The sequence below is a fragment of the Antechinus flavipes genome, chromosome 4 (assembly GCF_016432865.1).
Source record: "Antechinus flavipes isolate AdamAnt ecotype Samford, QLD, Australia chromosome 4, AdamAnt_v2, whole genome shotgun sequence".
Lineage (NCBI taxonomy): Eukaryota > Metazoa > Chordata > Mammalia > Dasyuromorphia > Dasyuridae > Antechinus > Antechinus flavipes.
Window position 1 is genome coordinate 470383602 of NC_067401.1, and position 25172 is coordinate 470408773.

A 25172-nucleotide genomic window follows, 5' to 3' on the forward strand; every position below is an offset into this window, starting at 1 on the left:
GTGGATACTTTTAACAAGAACTTGTTACTTACTTATTAAGAACTTATTACTTATTTTTAATTAGAACTTGTTAACTTATTTATTAAGAACTTATTATTAACGTAAGCATTGGGTTTGGAAATCAACAAGCACAAACCTGCCCTGCCTTCAAGGGGCTTAAATACTAATGAAAGAGACAGCTTGTAAATTACCAGATACTGACAAGATTTGACAGCTTGTAAATTACCAGATACTGACTAGGTGGGAAGTACCCTCAGAGGGAAGGAATTAGTCTTAGACGTTTTTCTAGCTGTGGGACTCTTAGCGAGTTAACTGATTGCTCCCAGACTCAGTTTCTTCTTCTGTAAAGGGACAGGATAATAGCACCTACTTCCCACAGTGTTGGTGAGGTTTTAGAGAGAGAGAGAGACTCTTGGGAAAACATCGTATGTGTGTGACATTATAATGATCATGATTCTTGGGATGGAGACAAAGAGTGAAAACTACAGTCTCTCTCTTGTTGCGATAGACCAGGAACCTGCTACATTTGTAGAGGGGTTTCCTCAGCCTGAGCTAAACACGGACGATCATTTGGTCTTCCCCAAATCCCAGTGAATTAGTTATGACAGGTATTATCCCCATTTTGCAGGTGAGGAAACTGAGGCTTCTCAATTGGGCCATGGATCACTTGCCCATGACAACATATGAGTTTGGGTATTTTTCAATCATATCTGACTCTTCTCGAGCCTATTTAGGGTTTTCTCAGCAAAGATATTAAAAGTAGTTTGCCATTTTCTTCTCCGGTTCATTTTACAGGTGAGGAAACTGAGACAGGGTTAAGTGACTAGCTCAGGGTCACATAACTAACAACCTCGGAGGTTGGATTTGAGCTCAGGAAGATGGGGCTTCTGAACTCCAGGTCTGGGGCTCTATCTACTGGGTCACCTGGATTGCTTGGGGCAAAAGTGGGAATGGAAGCCATGTTTTCCTGACTCTAGGTCTAGTCCCTTCTATTTGGAAGTATGAGTTCCTTTTCTTGATACCTAGCATCATTTAGTGCTTTTGACTTTTTTTGAATCTAAGATAAATTGGTAAATGACTAGGCTGTAATCCCCAGCTTTTTCCTGCTCTTTCTCTAGTTGAGTTTCAGTGAAATCTATAGAGAGAAACCCAGCTACTTGCCCACTAACGGAACTCCTATTAGTGAGGAAATGATCACAGCGGAGCGAGTCGGTCTGTTCTGCAAATTGTTGTTCTAATTAATCACGATCCTGCTAATCGCTGACATTTATAGGAGGGTTTATGATTACAGAGGGCTTTCCCGTCTCTGGTCCCACTAGGTCTTCCCTTCAGTCCTGGGAGGTTGGCATGGCAACCCTAGTTTAGTAATGAGGAACCTGAAACTCAGAAGGGGGTGGGGGTAGCTGACCATGACCACACCACTTGACCACAACCAGTTCAGTCTCCAGAAGAGCTTCAGCCCCTCAGCCCCTGCCTCCCAAGTCCATTTGCTCAACCCTGGTGGTTTCCTGCCACAGGTTCTAACCTCTGCCCCAGATAAGGCATTTCCTCTCCAGATTAGAAACCCCAGATACAGGCCAGATTTGTTCTTTAATTTCCTAGTGCTCATTTCTTGGCCTCCTGGCCCTCCTCAGACTTCAGGATCTCATCCACCGGAGCCCTGGGTCCTGCAAAAAAGGAGACCAGTTGCTTTCAGATGACAGCCTGCTTTCCATATAGCATGGGTCACCTCCTGGCAGGGGAGGATCATCCAGATAATAGAAAATAAATCAAGGCAGCTCATCTGCGAGCGTCCCTTGCACTTTGGGGACTATAGTTTCTTCTATTTCTGGAAACTCTCCAAGTGTTTCAGTTTGCAGGCCCACTTCAAGGCCTCTTCCATGAAGCCTTCCTATGAAGTTTTGCACTTCGTTGATACTCGTGCACGAGTGGGCTCTCTGGTGGGTTGGAAGGTGCAGCGTCTCTGGGCCGAAGAAAACACGAGTTGTTTTCCGCGTGTCTGAAAGCCCTCTAAAAGCGTGAGCTATTTTTATTGCCGTCAGCATCACCAATACAACAGTAATAATTCTGTTTTTGCCCTTGTCTGTGGGGGTTTGCCAGCTGAAGTTGTTTTCCTCTCCCCAAAGATGGCTATGTGGGACTGGTCTCATTTCCAGCCCTAGGTCAGACTGGTCTTTATCGCGTCTTGGGCGGCTGCCTGGCAGGGGAGGTGCCCGGTGTGGCCCAGACCCGGGGGGGGGGGGGGGGGGAAGCCGATGGCCTTCCTGTCTGGGGACTGTGTGGAGGTGACCTTGGCCGGGGACCCAGTGGAGCGTAGGTCGGAGAAGATTCCACCGAGAGCAGAGTCTCTGAGAAGAGATTTGAGGCAGGAGGGAGGGGGTGGAGGAGGAAAGAATCGGGTTTCGTGTTTTCAGGCCGGTTTCGCCCCTCGCCCGGCAAGAGGTTATTCTAAAGCCGCTTTCTTCCCCTCACGCCCCCTTTTCCCTGTACCTTTTGGAGAGGTCACCGACGAGTCTGCCAGACCTCGAGCATCACTGGCCCCAGCCTGACTTCCATTTTAATGAAGGGAGTTAATGTAATCCATTTCCCTCCTAGATATTCAAAGCAAGAGAATCCTATAGAGAAGGCCTGTGGAAAGGAAATCACCTCTAAATTAGAAAGTGATTAGTGAGCCTTGAAGGAGGAGGTCAAAAGGATTTGGGGGGACTTCAAACTGCACAGCTTTCAGTGCTTGTATTCAGTTACAGAATTACCCACCGAGATTATTTGTGCAGGTGGCGGCTGTCAGATTGGAAGAAAATTTCTACATTTTACAAAAGGAACATTGACAGAGCTCGGGTGGTGGGAGCGGCCCTGGGGCCCCCTTTTAGCCGTGCTCCCACGGATGAAGGAGGACCTTCTCGCCGTGGGATTGCCTCGGGTCCTTTTGGAGCAGCACCTTCCATTCCCAGGGTCAGCTCCCTAACGCTGGACAGGTCTTAGGGGTCATCCGGCCCAACCCCCTCATTTTACAGAAGAGAAAACGGGCCGAGAGAGGTCACACGGGTTGCAGGGTCATAGAATTTTGTTGTTGTTCGGTCGTTTCCCACTCTGCTTTCTTGGCAGAGATTCCGGCCATTTCCTTCTCCACCATTTTACAGATGAGGAAACTGAGGCAAAAAAAGGTTAAATGACTTGCCCAGGATGACACAGCCAATGAATATTTAAAGTCATGTAGAGCTTTACCCATTGAGCCACCTTGCTTCCTTAAGTCACAAAATTAGAGACCATCTAATCTAACTCCCCCCTTTGCAGTTTTGTTCCTCCGACATCAACTCCAGTTGTCTTTTCCCCTTATTGCCTCCTCGGGAACCGGTTCCCAGACTGTCAGTTTCAGTCCACAGGTCACAGAACATTTGGCCGACCCGATCTCCTCACTGAGCAAACCAGAGATGGTGGTGGTTAGTCACCATGCAAACACAACAGCTGAATCCTTGACTTAATTGTTAGTTTTTCAGAGAGATGCTTGGAATTTTGTAGCTTTGACCTTTGAAGAAGGTGGATTTGGGGCATTGGAATGATCACAATCTAAAGTGGGAGGTGGAATTATGTGCAGCTTAGAAGGAGATTTTACTTTCAGGTCGACTATCTGGACTTCAGTATCTTTCAGACCTAGCTTTGTGGCCCACTTATTTAAATAAGTATCTCCTTTGCTCGAAAAATCAGTAGGACTTCCTCCGGCCCATCAGATTAGGTCACAACTCCGCAATTTTGGATAATGGGGCCCGCATCTTTTAGCCTTTTTCCTCCTGGTTCTCAAAGCTAGCTTCCAGTTCCAGACCCTTGCTAATTATTGCCTTCTCACCTTAACTCATACCGTACTTTTCATCATTCCACTGTTTAAAAAAAAATTTGTTTTGTTTTTAATTTTAAAAAATCCACCCATTCTCCTTCCCAGAATCCTCTGTTTTCCTCTGACCATTGTAAAAGAAGAAAGGAAAAACAAAACCATTATAACATGTGTGCTTGAGCAACATAAATTCCTACCGTGGCCATATCCTCAAATATATTCTTATTGTGGACCATAAGACTTAGAGGGAGATGAGCAGATTTCACCATCAGTCCTTTGGAGTCACAGTTGGGCGTCTAATTGATCAGGGTTCTTAAAAGTTTGGCTTCACAAAGTTGCTATTAGATACTCTCCTGATTCTGTTTGCTTTTCGTCAGTGCGTGGAAGTCTTCCCAAGTTTGCTTCTTCTGCCCCCTTACACATTAATACCCTGTTCCATCCCATTTATCTACCAATTGCTCAGCCATTCCCCAACTGGACGGGCAGCTCCTTCATGTCCATGTCGGTTCTTTTTCCCGTTCTTCTCTCCTAAGATCACATGTCCAGAGCCAGAAGGGACCCCAGAGCCAATGCAGGTCAATCTTTCTGCTGTACAGAAAACCGGAACCCCGAGGAGTCGGGGTCTTGCTAGAATTTGAGCCCAGTTCCTCTTAACTCCAAAGTGAACGCTTTTTAAAGCCGTTCCGTGCACAGCACTTTATCCTGATACACAGAGCATTAAGGTGCAAAGACCAATGAATTTTCTTCCTTCTTCCCCATCTCCCTCCTCTTCCTCCTCCTTATTCCATGATTCCCAGTCATATAATATCTTTGACCTACAGAATATGGTCCTCATGGGAAGCTGGGATTCGCTGTACAATCCCCCCATTGTGTGTCAGCCCCATTTCCTCCGCCCCCTCCGTTCCTAATTCAGTTTGTTTGTTAATATTCGTACTAATGGTTCACAGTGTCAGGGAGAGACAAGCTTCTGTGCCCATCGCCCCAGAGTCATCCCTGCCCTCCCAGCTGGAAGCTGGATTTTAGGGTGATAATTATCTCCCTAATGAAGCTGGCGGCCGGTCAAGGCCAGGTTCCTGTCATCCCCGCGTCCAGTTTGCGGCTCTGAGGGAGAGCGCAGATCTGCTCGCTGTTGGCCCCTTTCCCTCTCCCCCGGCCGAATAAACAAACATCAATATTTTTGGGTGCGGCTGGCCGAAAAGCATTAATTAGGCCCTCCGGACCGAGCCAGGCCCCCACAAGAGCACACAGCCAGGGCTGCTGCGCCGGATGGAGGCCGGGAGGCCGCCAGGGCCGCCTTCAGTCTCAGAAGGAGCTGGGGATTTCTCTGTGGTCAGCAGAAGCTCGACCGCCGCCCCAGGAAAGGAAATTTCAGATTGTGGACCTGGGGGTTCACACCCCAACCCTTGCCCGACGCTGGCTAACAGGCAAGCCTGTAATAACAATAATCGCGATCATAATAGTTGCGGGGGGAAAGTCCTCAATGTTTTTGTTTTTCAACTGGTTAAAAAAGGCATTCCTGGGAATGAATGCCCCTATCCAGGCCGCGGAGCCAGGTGTGCTGAAAACGGGAGGTTCACGGGGCGGTAAAATAAACTCCGCCGGGCCTGGCGGGACATCAGAAGTCCGGGAGGTTGGACGTCAGAGGTGGCTCTCGGGTGACTCGAGGCAGCCGCTGGACCAAGAGTGAGCCTGGGCCGAGGAGGGACAGAAGGCGGGAGGGCGCGGCGCTCCGAGCCCCTGAGGAGCCCCTGGCCATGGCAGGGGCCCGGGGACTCTGCCCAACGGGAGCCTAGGCAGGACACAAGTGCCTGGGGATGATCCCTAGCCTGTCCTCCCAAATGGGAAATGCACTGGTCGGGGGAATGTTTGCCAGTCTTTCATAGCCACGGCAAACATGGTGGGGAGAGCCGAGGGTGAGAGGAACCCAAGCGCGGACTGAGGGGCCTATTTATGGCTGAACTTTGGGAGAATATGTTACCCAGCCCTGTGGGATGTTGGATCCCACTTCCTGGAGTGTTTGTGTCAGGGGCCCCCAAATAAAGGGGGCTGTAGGGGAGATTTCGTGTGAAAAGTCATTGTGGGCTCATGGTTCTCAAGGAGATGAGGGGGTGTGTGTAAAATAAAAGTTCTACTAAGTCTGGCACATAGTAGGCATTTTATATGTTTTAACTGATCCATAACATATTAACCCTGGAACTTCTATGGTGCATTTGTTGGAAGGCAGGATGAAGGGTAGAGAATAAAAGCTTCTTGAGGGCAGGAGCAATTCCTCCCTCCTTTCCCTCCCTTCCTTCCATCTTTATATTTGTTTATTTATGTGTGTGTGTGTGTATATAGATATAGATTTAGGTATAGATAGATATTTATCTATATAAATGTATATATTTATGTATATGTATATAAATGTACATATTTACACATGTATTACATAAATATACATATTTATATACTATATATGTTTATAAATGTCTATACTATATATAACATACAGTCGGAGCTTTAAAAATGCTTGTTGATTGATGGCAGATGAGTGGAACTGTCGTTCGAGCACTCCAAGCCTCCCCCATCTCACTAGCGTGTCCATCCTTCCGCTGACACACGGCGACCTTTCTCTGTTGGGACAGGTGATTTTCGTGGGTGCTACGGTGGGAGCACTCCTCGCTTGATGACCCCCTTCTGGGGAGGGGTCTCCGGCTTCCTTACGTTGCTCGGGGCTTCTAGGACAGTTGCCCGGTCCGTCCATTCTCCACACTTACCGGGCTTGCTGGCACTGGCTAGAATTTGCCATCCACGGGCAGGGTCTGTGTAAAACTAGTGATGAGACTCCGGAAGGCGACAGCCCGGATCGTCTCCATTCCCAGCGGGGTGTGGTATTCCATCTTGAATGGAACGGAATAGTTCAGCTCTTCCCATTTTCTGGGTGAGAAGTCTTCCCTACGGGCTCCAGAGAACGGGAAGTGGCAGAGCAGGGTTTGAGCCCGGGCCTCTCGCGGCTCGGGCCGTTTCCGGCCACCAGAGACCCCGACCCCGACAAGGCCCGGCAGTCACTCTTTCTCCCAAAAGGCACCACACTCGACATGCTCGACATGCGCCGCAGTAAAAGGCTGGCGTTGGTCACGCTGCCCGCGTCCAGGCTGGGGACAAGCCGGCCCGGCGAAGCCGCTTCGGTTGAACCTGGATCGCGTCCAGACTCCAAATCTGAACAAATATTGTAAACCGAGTAAGGTGGGCTGTGCGTTCCAAGGGCCAGCAGCTATTAATTACCTTCAATAGGAAGCCTGTCGCTTGCATGTTACCTAAATATTTGCGTTAGCAGTTTCGAAGGAAGGGTTTGGTTTGTCAGACGGCCCTCGGAGTGTTTCTTTACTGTGCGTGGAGGGGGATCGTGTGGGGAAGGGGAAACTGAGGAATCGGGAGAGGGGAGGTCGCAGCGGGACGGCAGTCTGGGGCTCCAGCCCCTCGGTTCTCCAGAGCTCGGAAGGAGGAGATCGGCCGAAGGGGCTCCCTCAGTGAGGAGGCCCGAGCCCTCCCAGCTGATGCTTCTCCTTGGCTATAATTAGGCTCTGGAATCTCTAATCAGAGTTGGGATGTGGGCAATGTGAGCCCCGCCTCGGAGCCCCTGGTTTCCGGGTAGAAAATGAAGGTGACTTCCTCCTTCCCGCAGCCTCCCCGGAATGCTTCAGGGAGCCGGGGGTCTGCGCTGAATTGAGCGTAGAAGTGAACTCGGGGCGGGGAGGACCAGCGTGTCAGGCTAGGCCCCAGATCGGTGGGTGGGCAGGGAAAGCTCAGCCTGCCCCCCTCCCTGTGCAAGTGTTAGCCGTCCAAAGCCCTGAGCCCAACACAGAGCCCTTTGATTTTCTGTCCATTTGCCAGAGTCACGTTTTTTGGCCTCCTTTACGACCGCCTCTCCAGGGCGATACAGAGGAGAGAGCCGGGCTTGGACGGCAGGCAGCTGGGCCCACGGGAGGGAGAACCGGATTGGGAGATTTGGGTCTGAACCAGCCTCTCTGGGCCTCCGTTGTCCAGTTTGGCCACAGGAGAGAACAAGGAACAGTGAGCATTTATGGGGTGTTTTAAAGCTTAAACGCATCCCCCAGGCCATCTTAGCTCGGAAGGAGAGTCAGAGGGGAATCTAGTTAATGCCCCCATTATACAGATGAACTAACTGAGAGGTTACAGAATTTGTTCAGGACCAAACAGCTGCTAGGTGGGTATGGCTGAATCTGAACCCACATTCTCCTGACTTCTGGTGTATTTGTCCCCCTTTTATTATACTGTGTTACCTCATCTCATTTCTTCTTTTCAATAGTCCTTAGGGTTAGGGCAAGTAGAGGGAAAGGGGGAGAGAAGGAAAGAGACAGAGACAGAGAGACACAGAGAGAGAGAGAGAGAGAGATACACAGAGAGACAGAGAGACACATACACAGAGAGATAGACAGAGACACAAAGACACATACACAGAGAGATAGACAGAGACACAGAGACACATACACAGAGAGATAGAGACACAGAGACACATACACAGAGATAGATAGAGACACAGAGACAGAGAGACAAAGAAGAGAGAGGAAAGGGAGAGAGAAGAAAGAGAGGAGGAGAGAAGGGGAGAGAAGAAAAGGAGGAAGGGAGTGAATCCCCACAATACTGATGGAAAGAGAGAGAGAGAGGAGGGGAGAACAGAAATCACCAGCTTCTGGGCCTACCAAGAGAGAGGCAGCAGCAGGCTTGAGCCCGGCCTTTCATCTGCTTCCCATCATGGTGCTCGGAGTGGAGGCTCGAACACTCGCCTTCTGTTTGGAAGCCGAGGGGCTGGGCCGGGAGGTGGCAAATGAAGAGAATGGGAGAAAAATAACAGCTTCTGCTTGGGTTTCGGAGGGCAAAGGGACAGGCCAGACTTCTCTGCTTTCCCGGCGTGCTCGGCTGCGAGGCCCGTTTAATTGTCTCTGGGAACATGTGTTTTACAGACCTGTCATGTGAAAGCTATTACCCAAAGAGAGGAGCTGGCTCCCCGGCCCTCAGCCACGTATGTGGGGAGCTGGGCCCGGGCCGTTCCCGCCCCCTCCCCCAGGCCCGTGGCTCCCACCCCAAGGCCCCGGAGAGAGACCGAGGCAGGCCCCCGCGTCAGAGCCGCGTTTTTTCATTATGATGTGAGGATTTTAAAAGCAGACGATGAATATCTAGTTTCTGGCCCGGGAGCTGGCTTGGAGTCGGCGGTCAGGTTTCAGACGCTTAGGTAGCTTGATGAAGGGTTGGAAAGCGCCCCACTCCCTGTGAAGCGGGCGTCACCGGACCTTCCCCGTGCTTGGACCGGCTCCCCGAGGCCCGGGGCTCCCCGCGGGAACCAGAGCCGAGGCTCAGAGAACGGCCCCGTGAGAGCCGGAGTCTGGGAGCATCGGATCCCGGCCGCGACTGGGGAAAAGCCTAAAACAAGTCACTTCACTTTTCCGAACCTTTTATTTATTTTTATTTTTGGCTGAGGCAATCGGGGTTAAGTGATTTACCCAGGGTCCCACAGCCAGGAAGTGTTAAGTGTCTTGAGGATGGATTTGAACTCGGGTCCTACTGACTCTAGGACTGGTGCTCTATCCACTATAGTGCTCCCTCGCTGCCCCCTTCATTGCTTTTAAAAGGAGGATTTCTAAGGCCATCTTTTCATCTTGCGGTCGGGTGCCCAAAGGAAGCTGGCCGCCCATCGACCCCACGGGGTCACTGTATAGAAAGCCTTCAAGCCTTCCACGGGCCGGGTTCAACATGAAGGTTTTTGCCCGGCTTTTTGCAGTCTTAAGTTTCTTCCTCTGTAAGACAAAGGATAATATTTTCCACCCTGATAACCTCGCAAGGTTACGGTGACCTTTGTAGCTAGAGGAAGAGTCCTGGGAAGACCTGGGCCGAAGTTCCGCCGCAGATGCCGTGGGACTCCGGACCACTTCCTTTTCTTGCCAGCTTCAGGCCCTGTCGCCATAAAATGGGTACAATAATATTAAGCACTTCTTTGGTTCAGGGAGAATCAATTAAGATAACATGTAAAATATATATTATGCATAATATATATCTTAATTATATACTAATATAACATATATAATTAATATATGTTAAGATAGACTATATTATGTATAATGAACACCTTAATATATTAAGATATATTATTATATACTAATGTAACATATAATTAATACACGTTAAGATCGAATATATTATGTATAATATATAATACATTAACATATAACAATATATTAAGATATATTATTATATATTAATATAACATAACTATATATTAAGATATATTTATTATGATATTAAGATTATATCTTAATATAATATATCTTACATAATATAAGATATACTATATTATACATAATATATAAGCTATATATCTTATAGATAATATATAGATATATAGAGAATTTTGCAAACCTTAAGGCAATGTAGCAATACCACCTATCAATCCGCCCATAAATGAGATAATATTTGTAAAATACTTAGCTCAGTGACTGGCTCACAGTGGGTGCTTAATAAATGCTCGTTTCCTCCCTCCCTCCCTTCTTTCCCTTCCCCCCTTTTCCTGGCTCTCTTTTTGTTCGTCCCAGGGTGACGGGAGGCTGGAAGGTAACGGCATTTGATAACTGTGCTGTTTACTTTTTGACGGTCGGCACCGTAACTTTATTTCTTTTCTGAGCCAATATAAATTTGATAAAGTAAATTGTTGTTCCAACCGGAAGCAGTCAGGGGTCACAAAAGTAAATAACAATGGAATTTAAATAAATCCAGAGAATGAAGCCAGATAAGGCCTTTTGTGTTTCTGTGACAATATAAAAACATGCCCCGCCTCCCCAGAAAGGGATCCGGAACAAATGAAATTGACTCTAGTTACGCTTTCTCTGACGGGTTTCAGATGGCGTTTGGGGCAAAGGGCAAAGACCCTGGGATAGCTTAAAAAAACGTTAAAATAAAACCACAGGATTAGCTCGTTTCTCTAGCTCTTTAAGACTTGGCTTTTCTCCATAGCATTTGAAGGAGGTCAGAGGGCAAGGATCAGTTCACCGATCTTCAAGCGCCCGGTTCTGTACCCGGTTCTGTACCCGGTTCTAGGCCCTGCCCTCAGTGAGTTTACGTTCTATGGAGATGGAGAACCAGAGGCAGAGAGCAGAACGCTGTCCTTAGATTTTAGGGGCTGTCCCCTGCCGGATGCGAATGGGAATTTTAGTTAGCCACGAATGGCCATGGGCGACAGGAGAGTCCGCACATGCTCATGGAGGTCCCACTCTGCGCAGCTTACTTAAAGAGGAAAGGAGTCAGTCTGGGGGGAGGTTCTGGGTTCCAGTTCTGCCGCGGCTCCCTGTGGAAGTGACTTGGACAAGCTACTGTTTGTGGCTCTGCAGACTCCAGTTTCCTGAGCTGTGTGTGAAGGGGACGTGTGTGGATTAGGGGACGTCTTTTCAGCGCGAGTGAATGAGACGTAGCCTTAGCTTTGGGGGTTTTAGTGTTGTTGTTGTTATTTTGTTTTATTCCCAGACTGGGGGGGTTGGGGTTGGGGACAAGCCTTTCCCTGGGTCCGGGCGGCCTTCGGAGGTGGGCCCTGAGCCGCCTTCTCAGCCCGGCCGCTTGGGGGGACCTTTGCCCGAGTTGGCTCTTGGGATGGCAGGGCTCCCAAAGGCAGTGCCCATGACGCCCAATCAGGGGAGACCTTGGGGGGGGAGCCTGGGCTGGGGGGGCCTGAGAACCGCCTCGAGGCCCGCGTGGATGGCTCTGGGCCCGCTGCGGCTGCTGGCCGGCTGGGCTGCTTCTGCTTGTAAGCCAGACACGGAGGCTCGGGAAACCTCCCCCGTCATGGGTTGTTGAAAAGTAGGGCGGTGGTAGTGAGCTCCCCGTCCCTCGTCAGAGCCCTCACGGAGGGTTTCACTGACAGAGGAACGAGACCCAGCTGGCCCAAAGGCTCCCTTCAGGGGAGTTCTGGGAGGAGCCCAAGGGGCAGAGGAGGCCTCTGGGAGCTTCCAGAAGGGATAAGGGATGAATGAGAACTAGTGTCTCTGCCTGGAGGAATTTCTCGCCTCCTGGGCTAGATAAGGCCCGCGTTAATATAAAAATTAGGCTGTGCTAAGGGAGGCCCTCGAAGGAGAGGGGGTTCCTTTCCCCTGATTGTGTGGCTCAGGACAGGATTTCTCTCCAGGCCTCCATCGCGTAATCGGTAAAAAGAATGTTGGGCTGGGGGAGGTTCACCATCTGGTATACTGTAAGCGCTTAATAAATGGGGATAGTCTAGTTCCATTTTCTGTCCTTCAGTGTTTCATCATCTGAGAGGTGAGCCTGGGGTCTCAGTGGTACAATCCACGCACAAGCCTCCCCTTTGTGCCTGGTCCCGGGCCGCTCATCTGGGAGAGGGAGTTCCTGGCTTAAGCCCCTCTGTGTGCCCGGCAGTGCGGGGCAGAAGACCCGGCTTCCCGATCTGTCTCTCACTTATCCAGATTCTGGGCGGGGCTCCAGGGGCTCCCCCACCTCATAAGGAGAGATCTGAGTTCAACTCCTGCCTCAGACACCTCATAGCTGCGGGATCCTAAGCCAGTCCACTTCTCTTGGGGTGGGGGGACCCCCATTTGCTCCCCTTCTATACAGACTGAGGGGGCAGGATTTCCTGACCTCTGACTCTCCCAGGGAAATAAGAGAGTTCTGGTTGCCTCCTTCGGGCGGGCCGGGGGCTGGGGGGCGGGGCCGAGGGCTGGGGGCGGGGCCGAGGGCGGGCCGGGGCCTCTCTCTGGCGGGCGGGGCCCCCGGGATGCCGGGACGGGCTCCTCCTCCCCATGGGCGGCCCCCCTCCCCGCAGGCCGTTGAGCACCGGCGTTGACCTTGTTCTCTCTCCCTCCCCAGCGGGTCTGCCCTTCCTCATCATCGAGACCAGCACCATCAAGCCGTACCGGCGAGGCTTCTACTGCAGCGACGAGAGCATCCGCTACCCCCTGAAGACGGGGGAGACCATCAACGACGCAGTCCTGTGCGCCGTGGGCATCGTCATCGCCATCCTTGCGGTAAGGGGAGGAGCCAGAGCCCCAGAGCGCTCTCTTTCTGGAGCGGGAGGGGCGGGCGCTGCCGGGGGGCGGAGCCCCGGCCGGGGAGTTGGTGAAAACGCCGCCCCCTCGGTTATCTGTAAAATGGGCACAATAACACCGCCAGTGGTGGGAACGAACAAACCACTCTAAACCGCTCTCTGGTCATTTACTGTCCTTTCATCTAAGAGCCGAGGGATCTGCGCTAAGTGACGCGGGGCCTTGGCCTCTGAGCCCGGCTCCCGCCGCACGTTGGGGAGACGATGCCCGCGCCCAGAGGGCGGGATCGGGGGCTATCGAGGTGGCAGATGCCCCGCCCCTGCCTGATGGTTTGTGGGGTCCACTAGGGGCGCCCGCGAGGGGAAGCCCGGCCTTGGGCCCGGGTGGGCAGGCGCTTCCTGCCGGGCTGAACCCGCTTCCCTGCCCGGCGGGCTCTGGCTGTCCGGAGCGGGGCCTTCGGGGGCGTGGCCGGCATTCGCCACTTCCCCCCAGCCTCCCCTTTCTGAAGCCATTGTGTGCAGAATCCCAAGGCCGTGGGGGCGGGGAGGGTCCGGGTGTCCAGGGACATCCCCCTCCTAGATTTTCCTTTAGGACCCCGGGCGCCCCGCAGCTTTGGGCTTCCTGGGAGGGGGCGGGGGAAGGGTCTCGGGCAGAACGGGCCCTCACCATGAGGCTGATGGGATAGAGACCCGAGGACAGAAACTTGAACAAATGATCGAGGAAACAGGCCCTGGTGATGGCAAAAGCGGAGGAAAAAGCTCGTCATCCCGACCTCTTTTCCAGATGGCCCCCGGCCCGTCTCCCAGCAGAAGCTAAGCCCCTTCCAGAGCCACCGAGCTCGGCCTTCCCCCCCTCACGTTCGCGCAGCGGGGCTTGATGACTCTAGCAGGGGAGGGGGATTAGGAGGGAGAAACAAAACACCCGTCGCCTCTTTTATCTGCCCTCCTTTCTCCCGCAGCGCGGCAGCTCCGGGCCTGGCCACGGCCGCGCAGGTGGCGCTTCTCCTCATTGGCCGGCGGCGCCCACTGGGCTCTCCCAGAATGTTTCACCTGGAAGCCCCTTCCCCGATGAGAAAACTGAGGGCCACGGGCTCGGGCTCACCCCCCTGTAGAGTGAGAGCGAGGGGGCCGCGTCTGGGCGCCCCGACACCCGCTTGTTCCAGCTTCTAGCCTCGCAGGCCGCTCCCCAGCTGGGCCTCCGAGTCCTCCCTAACAGGAAAGGCTTCGAAGGTCCCTTTCAGGGCTGGAGCTAATCACACCCATTTGTTTGGTGAAACAACAATTAGTAAACTCCTGCTGTGTACAGAGCTTTGTCCTCTCCCTGGGGAAATTCACCAAATTTGGATCATGGCCAGTCCAGCAAGCACGTAGTAAGTGCCAGCTGTGTGCCATAGTGCCAGCTGTGTGCCAGGCAACCGTGAAACAGTCCCTTCCCTGAGGAGCTTCCCTTCCCTCCGGGGAGACCGGGATGGGGGAGAGCCCGGTTATGGCGGTGGACAGGGGGGCAAAGGGAAGGCACCACAAGGGCTGGGAAGCTGGCAGAGCCCCCAGGAAGCTCTCGGACGGACCGCTCGTCGTTCAGAACATCCTAAATCTTGCTCTTACTCAGGGCATCACTTGATCTGATAAATGCTTATTTTCTGGACAGCATTTTTTTTTTTTGGTCATCCCTTTATCTGGTTTCACATGTTTTAAGACACGGTTCCCATAAGGGATCCTGACTTCTCAGGCCTGTCCGAGGGCCCAGGACGAAAGAAAAGGCGAACTCTCAGTCTTAATAATGAGGCTCATCTTCAATCTAATGATGGGGAATCTGGCGCGCGTCTCTTCCCTTAGGACCTTTTACTTCTGTGATCCGGAGAAGGTTTTGGATTTCAGTGATCTCTAACGTGCCGGCTTTTGCTTTATATCTCGAGGGCTTTTCTGGCTTACATGTTCTATATTCTAGTGTCCCTCTCAGCTCTCACTCGGCCTCCCGCTTCCCTGGCCCGGTCCCGCGCTGACGTCCTAACGTTCCGGGCCCGAACGCCCTTCCTGCTCCTGATCTCGGGCGCTCCGGGTGCCAGTGCTCTGCATTCGAGGGGCCCTCTCCGCTGACATCCTATGAGTCCATGAACTTGGGAGGGAAGAGAAGCCCAATATTTGCTTCTCAAATATCTCCCTTAAATACTTCCAGCAATTCACACAGAGCAACATTCTCTGCACCGCATGCAAATGGCTTGTTGGAGGCCCAAGAAGAGCACCAGCTCTCCGAGACGTGTTTATTCAGGATCAGGCTTCAGTTTGCACACATCTGGGCCGAATTAGTCTTCTCCCTTTCCCTTTATCGGAGGCGGCTCCACCAGCCACACAGGGCCCTGGGAGCCGGGCTCCTCATTAGAGTCCGGTCAGGTTTTCGGCTCTCTCGAGAAGCGAAGCTGTCCCTGCCCGGTGGGGGATCAGCGGGAGACCCGATCCCCCAATTTACAATCCACTCCATCTGGGCAATTACCGAGACCACCAGCCGAGAAGGAGCAAATTAATCTTCTTGCTTTGTTGTCCCCGATCAAATGGTTGAGACCGTCCTGAATACTCTGGACGTGCTGGGGAGAGGGGGGAGAGCGGTGTCCGTGCGCCCGGACCGAGGCTGCTTGTCCGTCCCTTCTGTAGCCACTCTCGATAACCGTCCGCCATCTGCCTTGCTGTGGGCCTCCCCCTGGGAGCGCACTCTCTGAACGTGACCTTCAGAGGCCGGGCTCCCCTTCTCTCCCGGGGCAGTTAATGCCCTCAGCTTTGGCCCTCCTGGGGGCTGAGCCACCCCATCACAGAGACCCCGAACCCATTATGGGCCGTCCCCCCTAGACATCTTTCCCCCTTTTTACCTTTCCTTCCTTTAAATTATTGATTTCCTGGTTATCACTAAGGTTTCTGCCCAGGATTGCTTCCCTGTGACTCCCCAGACCCATTCCAGCTCTTCTGTTATTTAAGCCTAAGGTTCTTGAAGATAGAGACCTGCTTCCTTGTGTTTGCTTCCAGCACCCTCCCCCCCAGAAATGGTCCCACCCATTGGTCATTAGTCCTGTCAATCTCTCCCGCCCCCGGGGTGCCCGGCTGGTGGTACCGGCACCCAGGGGTCACGGCCATTTAACAACGTTCAGCAGGGAGAACATTCTGCATTCATGGCAGAACTCGGCCTTCCCCAAGCGACTCGCCGAACCTGTTAAGTGTCTGGATTTGCAGAAAATCACTGCTGGGGGTGGGGTGCAGAGGAGGGGGTTTGCCCTGGGAGAAGGGCCATGGTTTGAGGACAGCATTTAATCAGCTGCAATTGCAGGCTTCCAGAACACGGCCGCTGAACTCTAGAACAGTGAAAGGCTGGTGGGAGTGGGTCCTGAAATGAGGGACCCGGAGGGGGAAAGCAGGGGCTGTCTCAGAACTGGAAGGAGGAAGTGGGACGTCAGTGTGGAGAGGAGAAGATTGGGGGAGGGATCTGCCGTCGTGCTGAGTATTCCTGTGAGGAAGAGGGACTCTACTTATTCCAATTAATCCAAAGAGATTTTTAGCACCTAAAACGGCTACGTAGACGTTAGCTAGTGTTTTGTTATTTATTAGTTATTATATTATTATTATATTATTTTATTATATATATTATATTATTATAATAATAGTTATTATTCCACGTGGCTCCCATGAGTTAGTAGTGATGGGAGCTCCCCAAGGGGCAGTGAGATGCTGTGGGAGAGCCGAACCTGACTCCCGACTCCCACTCTCTGCCACAGCACGTTACTTGTCCAAATGATACGTTCAGCGTATTATACAACTTATTAAGGAAATCGCTCCCCCTCTTGGGGAGTTCAGACGAAAGCTCAGTGATCGTACGGATCACAGGGGGAACTTCTGTATGTGTTGGACAAACCGTCTGCGAGCTCTCGGCCACCTCGGAGACTGTGGATACTTAATGGCACGCGCCGGAGCTTGCTTTTCTGTACGGAGCCTCTCTGTACTCCCTACAAATGAGGAGAATGTACACGTCTCCCTGGGTGTTGAGTTATTTCAGTCCCCCCATAACCCCCGGTCGGGGTTTTCTTAGCAGAGGTACTGGAGCGGTTGCCCTCTCCTTCTCCGGCTCATTTTACCGATAGGGAAACTGAGTCAAGCAGGGTGAAGTCACTTGTCAGGGGTACACACAGCTAGTTGACTAAGAACATTCTAGGATCCCTTCCAAATCTAAACTCCTGTGGAATGATTTCCTAAGATCGTAGATTCAGCTTTGTGGGGTCACCGAACCCAGCCTTTTACGTAGGAAGAAACGTAGACTTGAGATGTAAGGATATAAGCTCAGCACAGGTGGTGAGCGCGTCAGAGAGGATTCGAACTCAGATTCAAGCTGCGAGGCTTTTGGTAACTGGTAATCTACCATGGCTTTTTAAACTTGAGGCCTTTTCACCTGAGAAATCTTTACGTGACTTGGTTATATAAACGTATAAAAAAGAATTACAAATCCAACCTTTGTGGATGATAAATCATAATTTAGCGACCGCCATATTTAGTTACAAACCCCCATATGGAGTCGTGAACCCCGGCTGGATTCTACATCACCTCTGGGAGTCACATTGACCAACGTTGGTCCATTGCTTAGGAGATGGATGGAAGGACCCCGCAGCGTCCCAGAATTCCTGCTTCCCAAGAGAGGCCTTAGCCAGGTGAATCTGAGTTCAGATCCTCCCTCGGACTCTCCCCGGCCCTCTATCTTGCCTTACGTCTGCTAGAAACATCAGTTTCTCCCCATGGAAAGAAGTTGCATTTGGGCGGGGCGTCCTCCCAGACCTGTTGCAGCTCTAACTGAGCCTTGGTGGCAGGAATATGGGTCCAAGGAGGTCTTTGGCCTGCGTGCCGTTAAATGAAAACGGAGCCAGAATGGAGTCGCTCTCCTGTCCCTCCCCTCCCCTCGCAGAACCCAAGCCTCCCGATAAAATACTTCCCTGTTTTGGGTTGGGAATTTGTTGCTATTGGCTCGCTTTTAATCACAGCAGGGAAAAGGGAAGGAAGAAGACAGATTCTCGTCTGTCTCTGAAAAGGAGTTTGTCAGGGAGCTGAAGATGGAGGGTGATAGAGCTGCATAAACATGCAAGAAATTGAAGGGTTTTTTTTAAAGAATAATATTTATATTTATTTAATAATATTTATAAAGAATAAGAATAATATTTATATTTAATATTTATAAAGAATAAGAAAATGGTGTAGATTTTACAGGACGGTCAGTGTTCACTCGGCTTCGGACCAGACCGGGTCGTGAGGACGCCTGGCTTTGAAATAACCGATGAGTTAAGAGGCAGCTAGTTGGCTTGGTGGAGGAAGCACTGGGCGCAGACTCGGGAAGACCCGAATTCAAATCCTCCATGAGAAGTTTGCTAGCTGCATGACTTTGGGCAAGTCACTTAACTTCTTTCTGCCCCCATTTCCTCAAACGAGGGTAACAGTGGCACCTGCCTTCCCAAACTTCCAATGAGATAATATTTGTAAAGCCCTTGGCACAGTGCCCGACACCAGAAAGCACTTAATAACCGCTTATTTCCTTCCCCTCGATCAACAAGTGGATGTTAAAGTAAAGGGCCGAGGACGCCAAAAAGGCAAAACAAAGGAAGGGGGAGACGACGGGTAAATAAGTAGGTCCGTACACGTATGGAGGGACTGGGAAAGGCCTCCTGGTCTTGGTGCTGATGGAGTGGTCTTGAAGCAGTCCAGGGAAACCGAGGCAGGGATCGACGGCGGGTCGGCCTTCCAGGTCCAGGAGACGGGCAGGAGGCTGGGTTTGAGAAGTCATTTCAGGCCCTCTCCAGCGCTCAGTAGATGATGTAATTATCTGGAAAGGGCCGGATGAGAAAACCGAGCCCAGGGAGGAGAGCGTTCTGTCCAAGGTTCGCAGGGAGAATTTCCTCCTAAATCCTCCGGCAGAAGTGTTCCTGCCAGCGGCTGTACACTCAAAAGCAAATGCACTTAGTTGTTAAGATAATTATTCTTTATTTAATTAACGCTGATTTCTAAAAAACATGTAAGCTCCCGATTCTCTCCCTCCCTCCAGCTTCTCCCCTCCCCGTTGAGAAATCAAGCAAAACCATATTTCTGACGAAGCTTGTCGCGCCCGACTGGGCTCACCTCCCCGTAACCTTTGGCTCTAGAAGGCCAGAAAACCTTTCCGAGACGAACGGAGCCATTTTCTAGGCTGGTCCCGTTCTTCATCCGGGGCAGAGACCCGCCCCGAGCAGCCTCGTCTCACGGAGCCTAATTGGGCCATTTCCCCAGTTTATTAGTTTCCAGACGCCGTGCCAGGCGTTTCGGGGGCAGGTGGGGGAGACTTCCCCTCAGCACGCTCTTGGCCGACGGCCATCCCTCCCAGATTGTGTTGCCGGCTGTGTCAGAGGGACCAGCTCGAAGGCGGGTTCGCTGATGGTTAAACTTGGTGACCAGAGCCGGGATGGAGGCCGGGGGACAGAGGGACGGAGGCCGGGGGACAGCGGGATGGAGGCCAGGGAACAAAGGGGAAGACTTGCCTTTCCCGGGTAAGACCCTAACGCTGTGAATCTGGGGCCGAGGGGCGCGAGGGGCTGTGGGGCCATCCCGGTTGAGCCCTCCAGGGCGGTATGAGAACAAGTCGGAATCACAAGGACAGCCTGGGCTGCTTCAGGATGGTTCTTTAGGACCGTCCTGGTCTCCCAGAGCCTCCTCGGGGACAGGGAAAGAACAAGGAATTGTTGCTTATCGATGGCTCGAGCAGGAGGATGCTGAAGAGCCCGGGCCAGCCCCGGGGCCTTCTGTGGGTCCAGGCAGAAAACGGTTCTCCTGACGGCAGCAAAAACGAGAGCAAGCGGGAGCCGGCGGGATGAGGGCCTGGGTCGGGAAGGGCCGGGGAGGCGGGAGCGCCAGCCTCGAACGCTGAATCTCGTGCGGTTCTGGGACAGAACATCAGTGAGGCTGGCAGGCTTCTGGCTGGCGAAGCGCTTCGCCCGGCGGGAGACGGCGTCCTCGGGAGACCTTTTCCTCCCAGCTGCCATAGAGAGCACAAGCTCCTCGAGGGCAGGGGCCGCTTCTGCTTTGTCTTTGTATCCGAGGGACTCGGCGCGGCGCCCGCAAGTAACAAATGGGAGCTTAATAAATGCTTCTTTCTGCTAACTGAGCCTGCGAACTAGGGCCGATTTATTCTCATGTCGTAGCCGATACATTTGTGGCTCAGGGCCAGTTGCTTGACTTTGGTCATTCCTCTTAATGGCGGAAGTGCAACTTGACTCCCCGAGTCCTGATTTGTGATCCTTGAAAAAAAAGTCTTTATTCCTGTGGCTTTTTAAGGTTTGTAAGGTTTGATTCTTCTAACAACAAACTGGTCAATATGGAGTTTATGCCCATTATATAGATGAGGCAACTGAGATTGTGGAGGGAGAATAAGGGAGAGTAACTCGGCAACAGTGACAGCCTGTGCCAGACACAGAACCAGGGATCAACTGACTTTTTTTTTTTTTACACTTAAGTGAGTTCTGTCAGGCTGCCTCCCGGGCCCCTTACGCGTGGTAAAAGCCTTCATCTTCCCTCCGTACCCAGTGAGACCGCCTGCTCGTATCCGGGCAGCGCTGGGGGGGGTGGTCGCGTGCCCACGATGCAGCCGGGCGGACGTGGGTCCCTTTGCACATCTGTGTCGGGGGCATTCGGGCCCCCCCGGTGGGTGACGAGGTGGGGATGGTGATTTATGTAGCCCTTTAAAGTTTATACATGGGATATATCTCGTACATAGGAACTTTGAACAAGCGGTGTCAGAGGAAGGGATGTGTGCACACATCTATACATGTGTGTACATGTAATATATACATATGTGTTTGCATGTATATTTACATATGTGTGTTTGTGTGTGTGTACATGTGTGTGTGTATGTGTATGTACATTATATAATATGGAAGGAAAAGAGAATGAGGAAGAGCCCCCCCGTCCCCCGCCCCTCTCACGCTCTCCTCTCCCCCCCCCCCCCCCCCCCCCCCAGATCATCACCGGGGAGTTCTACCGCATCTACTACCTGAAGGAGAAGTCTCCGTCCGTGATCCAGAACCCGTACGTGGCCGCCCTCTACAAGCAGGTGGGCTGCTTCGTCTTCGGCTGCGCCATCAGCCAGTCCTTCACGGACATCGCCAAGGTGTCCGTGGGCCGCCTGCGCCCCCACTTCCTGGACGTCTGCAACCCCGACTTCAGCAAGGTCAACTGCTCCGTGGGCTACGTGCAGATCTATGAGTGCCGCGGGGACGACAGCAGGGTCCAGGAAGCCAGGTAGGGCTCGGGCCCGAGCGGGCATTTGGCACTTGCTGTGTACAGGGGGAGGGCTCGGGAGTCCGGACAGCGGCGAAGCTCCTGCCCACGAGGAGCCCGAGTGGGAGGGGGGAGACAATGTGCACCAGGTAGATTAATACAGGAAAAGCGGACACCGTGCCCAGGGTGCTCTTTCCCCTGAAAGCAAAACCATTAGAACTTACCCACGGGGATTAAGGGGAAAGCTTGGGCTCGGTACGGGTCGAATCCGGCCTTGGGACCCTGAGTGAGACACTTGGTTTCAGAACCTCAGTTTGACCATCTGTGAAATGGAAGGAATTTAGTTTCCACCCCCCAGCTCCCTGGCTTGTTGTCCACTTTGCAAACCTAGGAGAAACTTCTTGAGGAGAGAGTCCCCTGCCCCAGCCCAGAGCCTGGCACAGGGAGCCCCAGCCAGCTCCATATGAGCAAGAACTTCCTAATCATTAGAGTCCTTCCATATAAGCTCAGGTACCTGGAGGCAGGACTGGAGCTCAGGTGTGGGCTCCGAGGCCGGAGAGTCGTTGAAACTTGAGATGGGTGGAAGGAACTAAGGATGTGCAGCCTGGAGATAGGAAGGCCGCAGGCAGAGAGCAGAGGGCCGTACGCCACGTTGTCTCCAGCTGTTCCCGAGGAGAGATCGGGCCTGTTCTGCCGGGCCCAAATTAGTGAGGGGGTGGAAGCTGTGCTGGATGATTATTATTGTGGTGATTATTATGAAATTAATTAGCAATGATTAGGATATTAATCTAATAAGTAGGTTGCCTCAGAAGTCCCACCTTGGTCTGGACAACCACTCTTTGGCTATGGGGATCCCTTCTGGGAAACCGCCTCCACCTCTGGAGCTTTGGGGAGCCATATTGCTGCGGGCTTCCCTCAAGCACGCCGCTGGTTATATATCCATTTAGAGAGGGAAAGAAAAAGGAAAAAAAAAGGAAAAGAGAAGGAGTGAGAGAAAGCCGGTTTTATAACCATTTAGAGAGAGGGAAAAAAAGGAAAAGAGGAAAAGAGAGTGAGAGAAAGCTGGTTTTATACCCATTTAGAGAGAGGAGAAAAAAACAGAAAAAGAGGAAAAGAAAGTGAGAGAAAGCTGGTTTTTTATCCATTTAGAGAGGGGGAAAAAAAGAGAGAAAGAGGAAAAGAGTGAGAGAAAGCGGTTTTATACCCCATTTAGAGAGGGGGGGAGAGGAAAATAGAATGAGTGAGAAAAAGAGTGGGTGACTGAGGGCGAGAATCGGCATTCTGGGATTGAGGAAGCCCTAAGTTTACCCGACTCAGCCTCTCCCTTTCCCCGTTCTCTCTTGCGCAGGAAGTCCTTCTTCTCCGGCCATGCTTCCTTCTCCATGTACACCATGCTCTACTTGGCGGTGAGTACTCAAGGCTGATCCTCAGTTTGCCTCTTGGGGTGGTCTGCAGGAAGGGCTGGGGGCTCCATCGGAAATGGAAACCTACAAAATGCTGGCTGAAAAGCCGGAGTCCCCGTTTCTGTTGCCGTTGCCGAAGACCAGGTTCTGTCCCTCTCTGTCCTTCTGGGCCTTGCACCCTGGCCACCGGCCTTCAGTTTCCATGTGTGAAAGAAGAGCCTTTGGGGAAACCGAGTCCCGTTGGCTCGTCCAGGACGATCAGGGCCGCAGGTGACGGCACCATCTGTCAGCCGGCTGGCCGCTTCCTGAGGCCACTGCCAAACCCGGAGTGTGTGGGCCTCTGGCTCTCTTTGTCCCGGCCTTCGGGTTCTGCCCTTCCTTTCATCTCCCACAGACGGAGGCAGGTGTGCCCAGGAACTTCCTGCCTTTGGCCCGGGGATGGACCTCATCGAGGGGCCCGGGGAGGTCACCCAGACAGGTGGGGAGGGACGGGACCTGTGGGGAAAATGGGCCTTTGTTTTGGATTTGTTTAAAAAACATTAGAGATTTGAAAAAGAGCAGGAGGGGTTGATTTTGTTCCTCCAATCCTTTCAGAGGTGGGAGGCCCCTGGGCTTCCTGCTATGGTGGATATGAAGCTGAAAGGGGGCCCCAACTTGAAAAACCATTAAACACAGGTTTTATTTATCTTTGAGCTAACCTCCCTCCCTTTTTTCCTTTCTCTCTTACCTTTCTTTTTCCTTCCATTCTTTCTCTCCCTTCTTTTTTTTCTTTCCCTCCTCTCCCTGTCCTTCTCTCTCTCTCTCTGTTTGTCCGAGGGCAGTGACAGGAGTTCAGTTACCCAAATGAGAAACATTTCATTTGATCTTCTGAAACTCTGAAGTAGGAACTGTGATATTCCCATTTTACAAATGAGGAAACTGAGACTTGCCTGAAGTGGTCCAATTTGTAAGTGTCTGAGGTGGGATTGGGAGCCCACTTCTGACTCCAAATCCCACTTGGAAGTAATATCATCCACTTCTTCCCCATCCTGGCTGGTCCAGGAGCCACTTTTCCCCCAGGAAAGGCTTTCATTGGACCGGTGGAAAGAGAGGTAGCCAGCAGAAATCTCCCAGCAGCCCCTAAGGACCTAGTACGGCACCCAAGAGAAACAGCCCAAAATGGTGTAAAGGAGATACTAGGTTAGAGATAGGCCATAGTTCAAGGCCACAACTGCCTCCATCCTTCGCTGGGTGATCTTGGCTAAGTTGCAGGGGAGAGGCCTTCTGCGGGAGAAGGCACCGAGGCCGCCCGGGAGAGGGGGTGGCTGGTTCTGCTTAGGCCGGAGCCTCCCGAGGGGCCGCAGCTTCACCTCCGGGAGCTTCAGGTCAGAGGGGAGGAGAAGGCCTTTGGGTCCTTCCAGCCCTAGGGCTCTGCCCGACCCCCGTGCTCCCCTTAAGCCCGGTCCCTCTGTGTCCTGTCATTCACTGGAGGAGCATCAGCCCCTGGATGCGCTCTCCTCTCCAAACCACGGACCTAGTGCAGGGCTTGGCCTCTGAGCCTGGAAGTTCTGAGAAGCCCGGCTCCACGCCTTAGTCATGGCGGCTTCGTCCCTGGGGGTGGGATGGCACAGCCTGCAAATTGAGGAAAATCATCCTCTCGGTCCCAGAGAAGCCGGGGATGATTTCCAAACCTGCTGTGCCCCAGAGGGCAGAGCTGCTAACAATGGGCGGAAATGGCCAGCCGGCTCCATGTGAGCAAGAACTTCCTAGTCATTAGAGTCCTTCCAGTGTGAAGGGGGTTGCCGCAGGAGGTGGTCAGGTCCAGTATTGGGGGAGGGGGGGTCTTCAAACAAAGGCCAGGGGACCTGGTAGGATTTACTAGACAGGTCGTTCTTGGTCAAGCCCGGTTGGAACTGGCAGACCTCCCAGATCCTCCCTAACTCTGAGGTTCTGGGCTTTTATTCTCCTTTCTCCTGCCACTCCCACAATGCTTTAGTTCTCTCGAATTAATTATTTAGCTCTAGTTCAAGCAGGAAAGAACCTGATGGTTTTATGTCCTGACTCTTCCTGTTGGAAAAGAGTGTGGAGGGTGTGAGAAGGTGCCTCGGAACGAATGAGTGATGTGGTCCCGGGAGTCGTTAACTTAAAATCGGGGTCGGGTTTGGACGCAGCGTCCCCCAAATCCCCAGCTCTGTGATCCCTGCGGCTGCTCCCGGCCCTTTACTTTTCTGAGGGGGATGTGCACGACGGTAGCACTCGGTGCCGAGAACAGGTGTTGTAGTTACGCTCTGGCTTTGCTACCGACTCCCTGTGTCGCTGAGCCTTCTGGGGCTTCTCCTTGGTAAAAGTAATCGCCTTTCAAGGCCCTTCCAGGTCCTGGATGCTCTGCCTTGGCTTGCTGGGATTTCCCAAGGCCGGAGGTGCTCAGATTTCTGAGATAGAGCGAGCAGCCAGTGAGTGTCCATTAAGTGTCCGAGATGGACCAAGGAACCCGCTGATCAGTTGCCATTGGCTTTCCAGCTTCTCTTTGCCCGTCGGGCGACTAAAGCCTGACAGAGCGGCTGTTCTTTGCTGGCGCCGCCCAGGCAAGTCCAAGGTCATCTTCCAGACTCCGAAGGACCGTGGAGAGCAGAGCGGGAGGACTGACCCCCTACCCGAA

At 52.3% G+C, this 25172-nt stretch overlaps 1 protein-coding gene across 1 annotated transcript in view; it reads left to right on the forward strand.

Annotated features, from left to right (window-relative positions):
* PLPP3 (phospholipid phosphatase 3) overlaps nt 1-25172 on the forward strand; it is a 66380-nt gene that overhangs the window by 27130 nt on the left and 14078 nt on the right. Inside the window, exons 2-4 of the mRNA XM_051999598.1 lie at nt 12692-12849; nt 20872-21152; nt 22480-22537. Of these exons, the coding sequence (XP_051855558.1) occupies nt 12692-12849; nt 20872-21152; nt 22480-22537 (497 nt within the window). The remainder of the gene's footprint in view (nt 1-12691; nt 12850-20871; nt 21153-22479; nt 22538-25172) is intronic.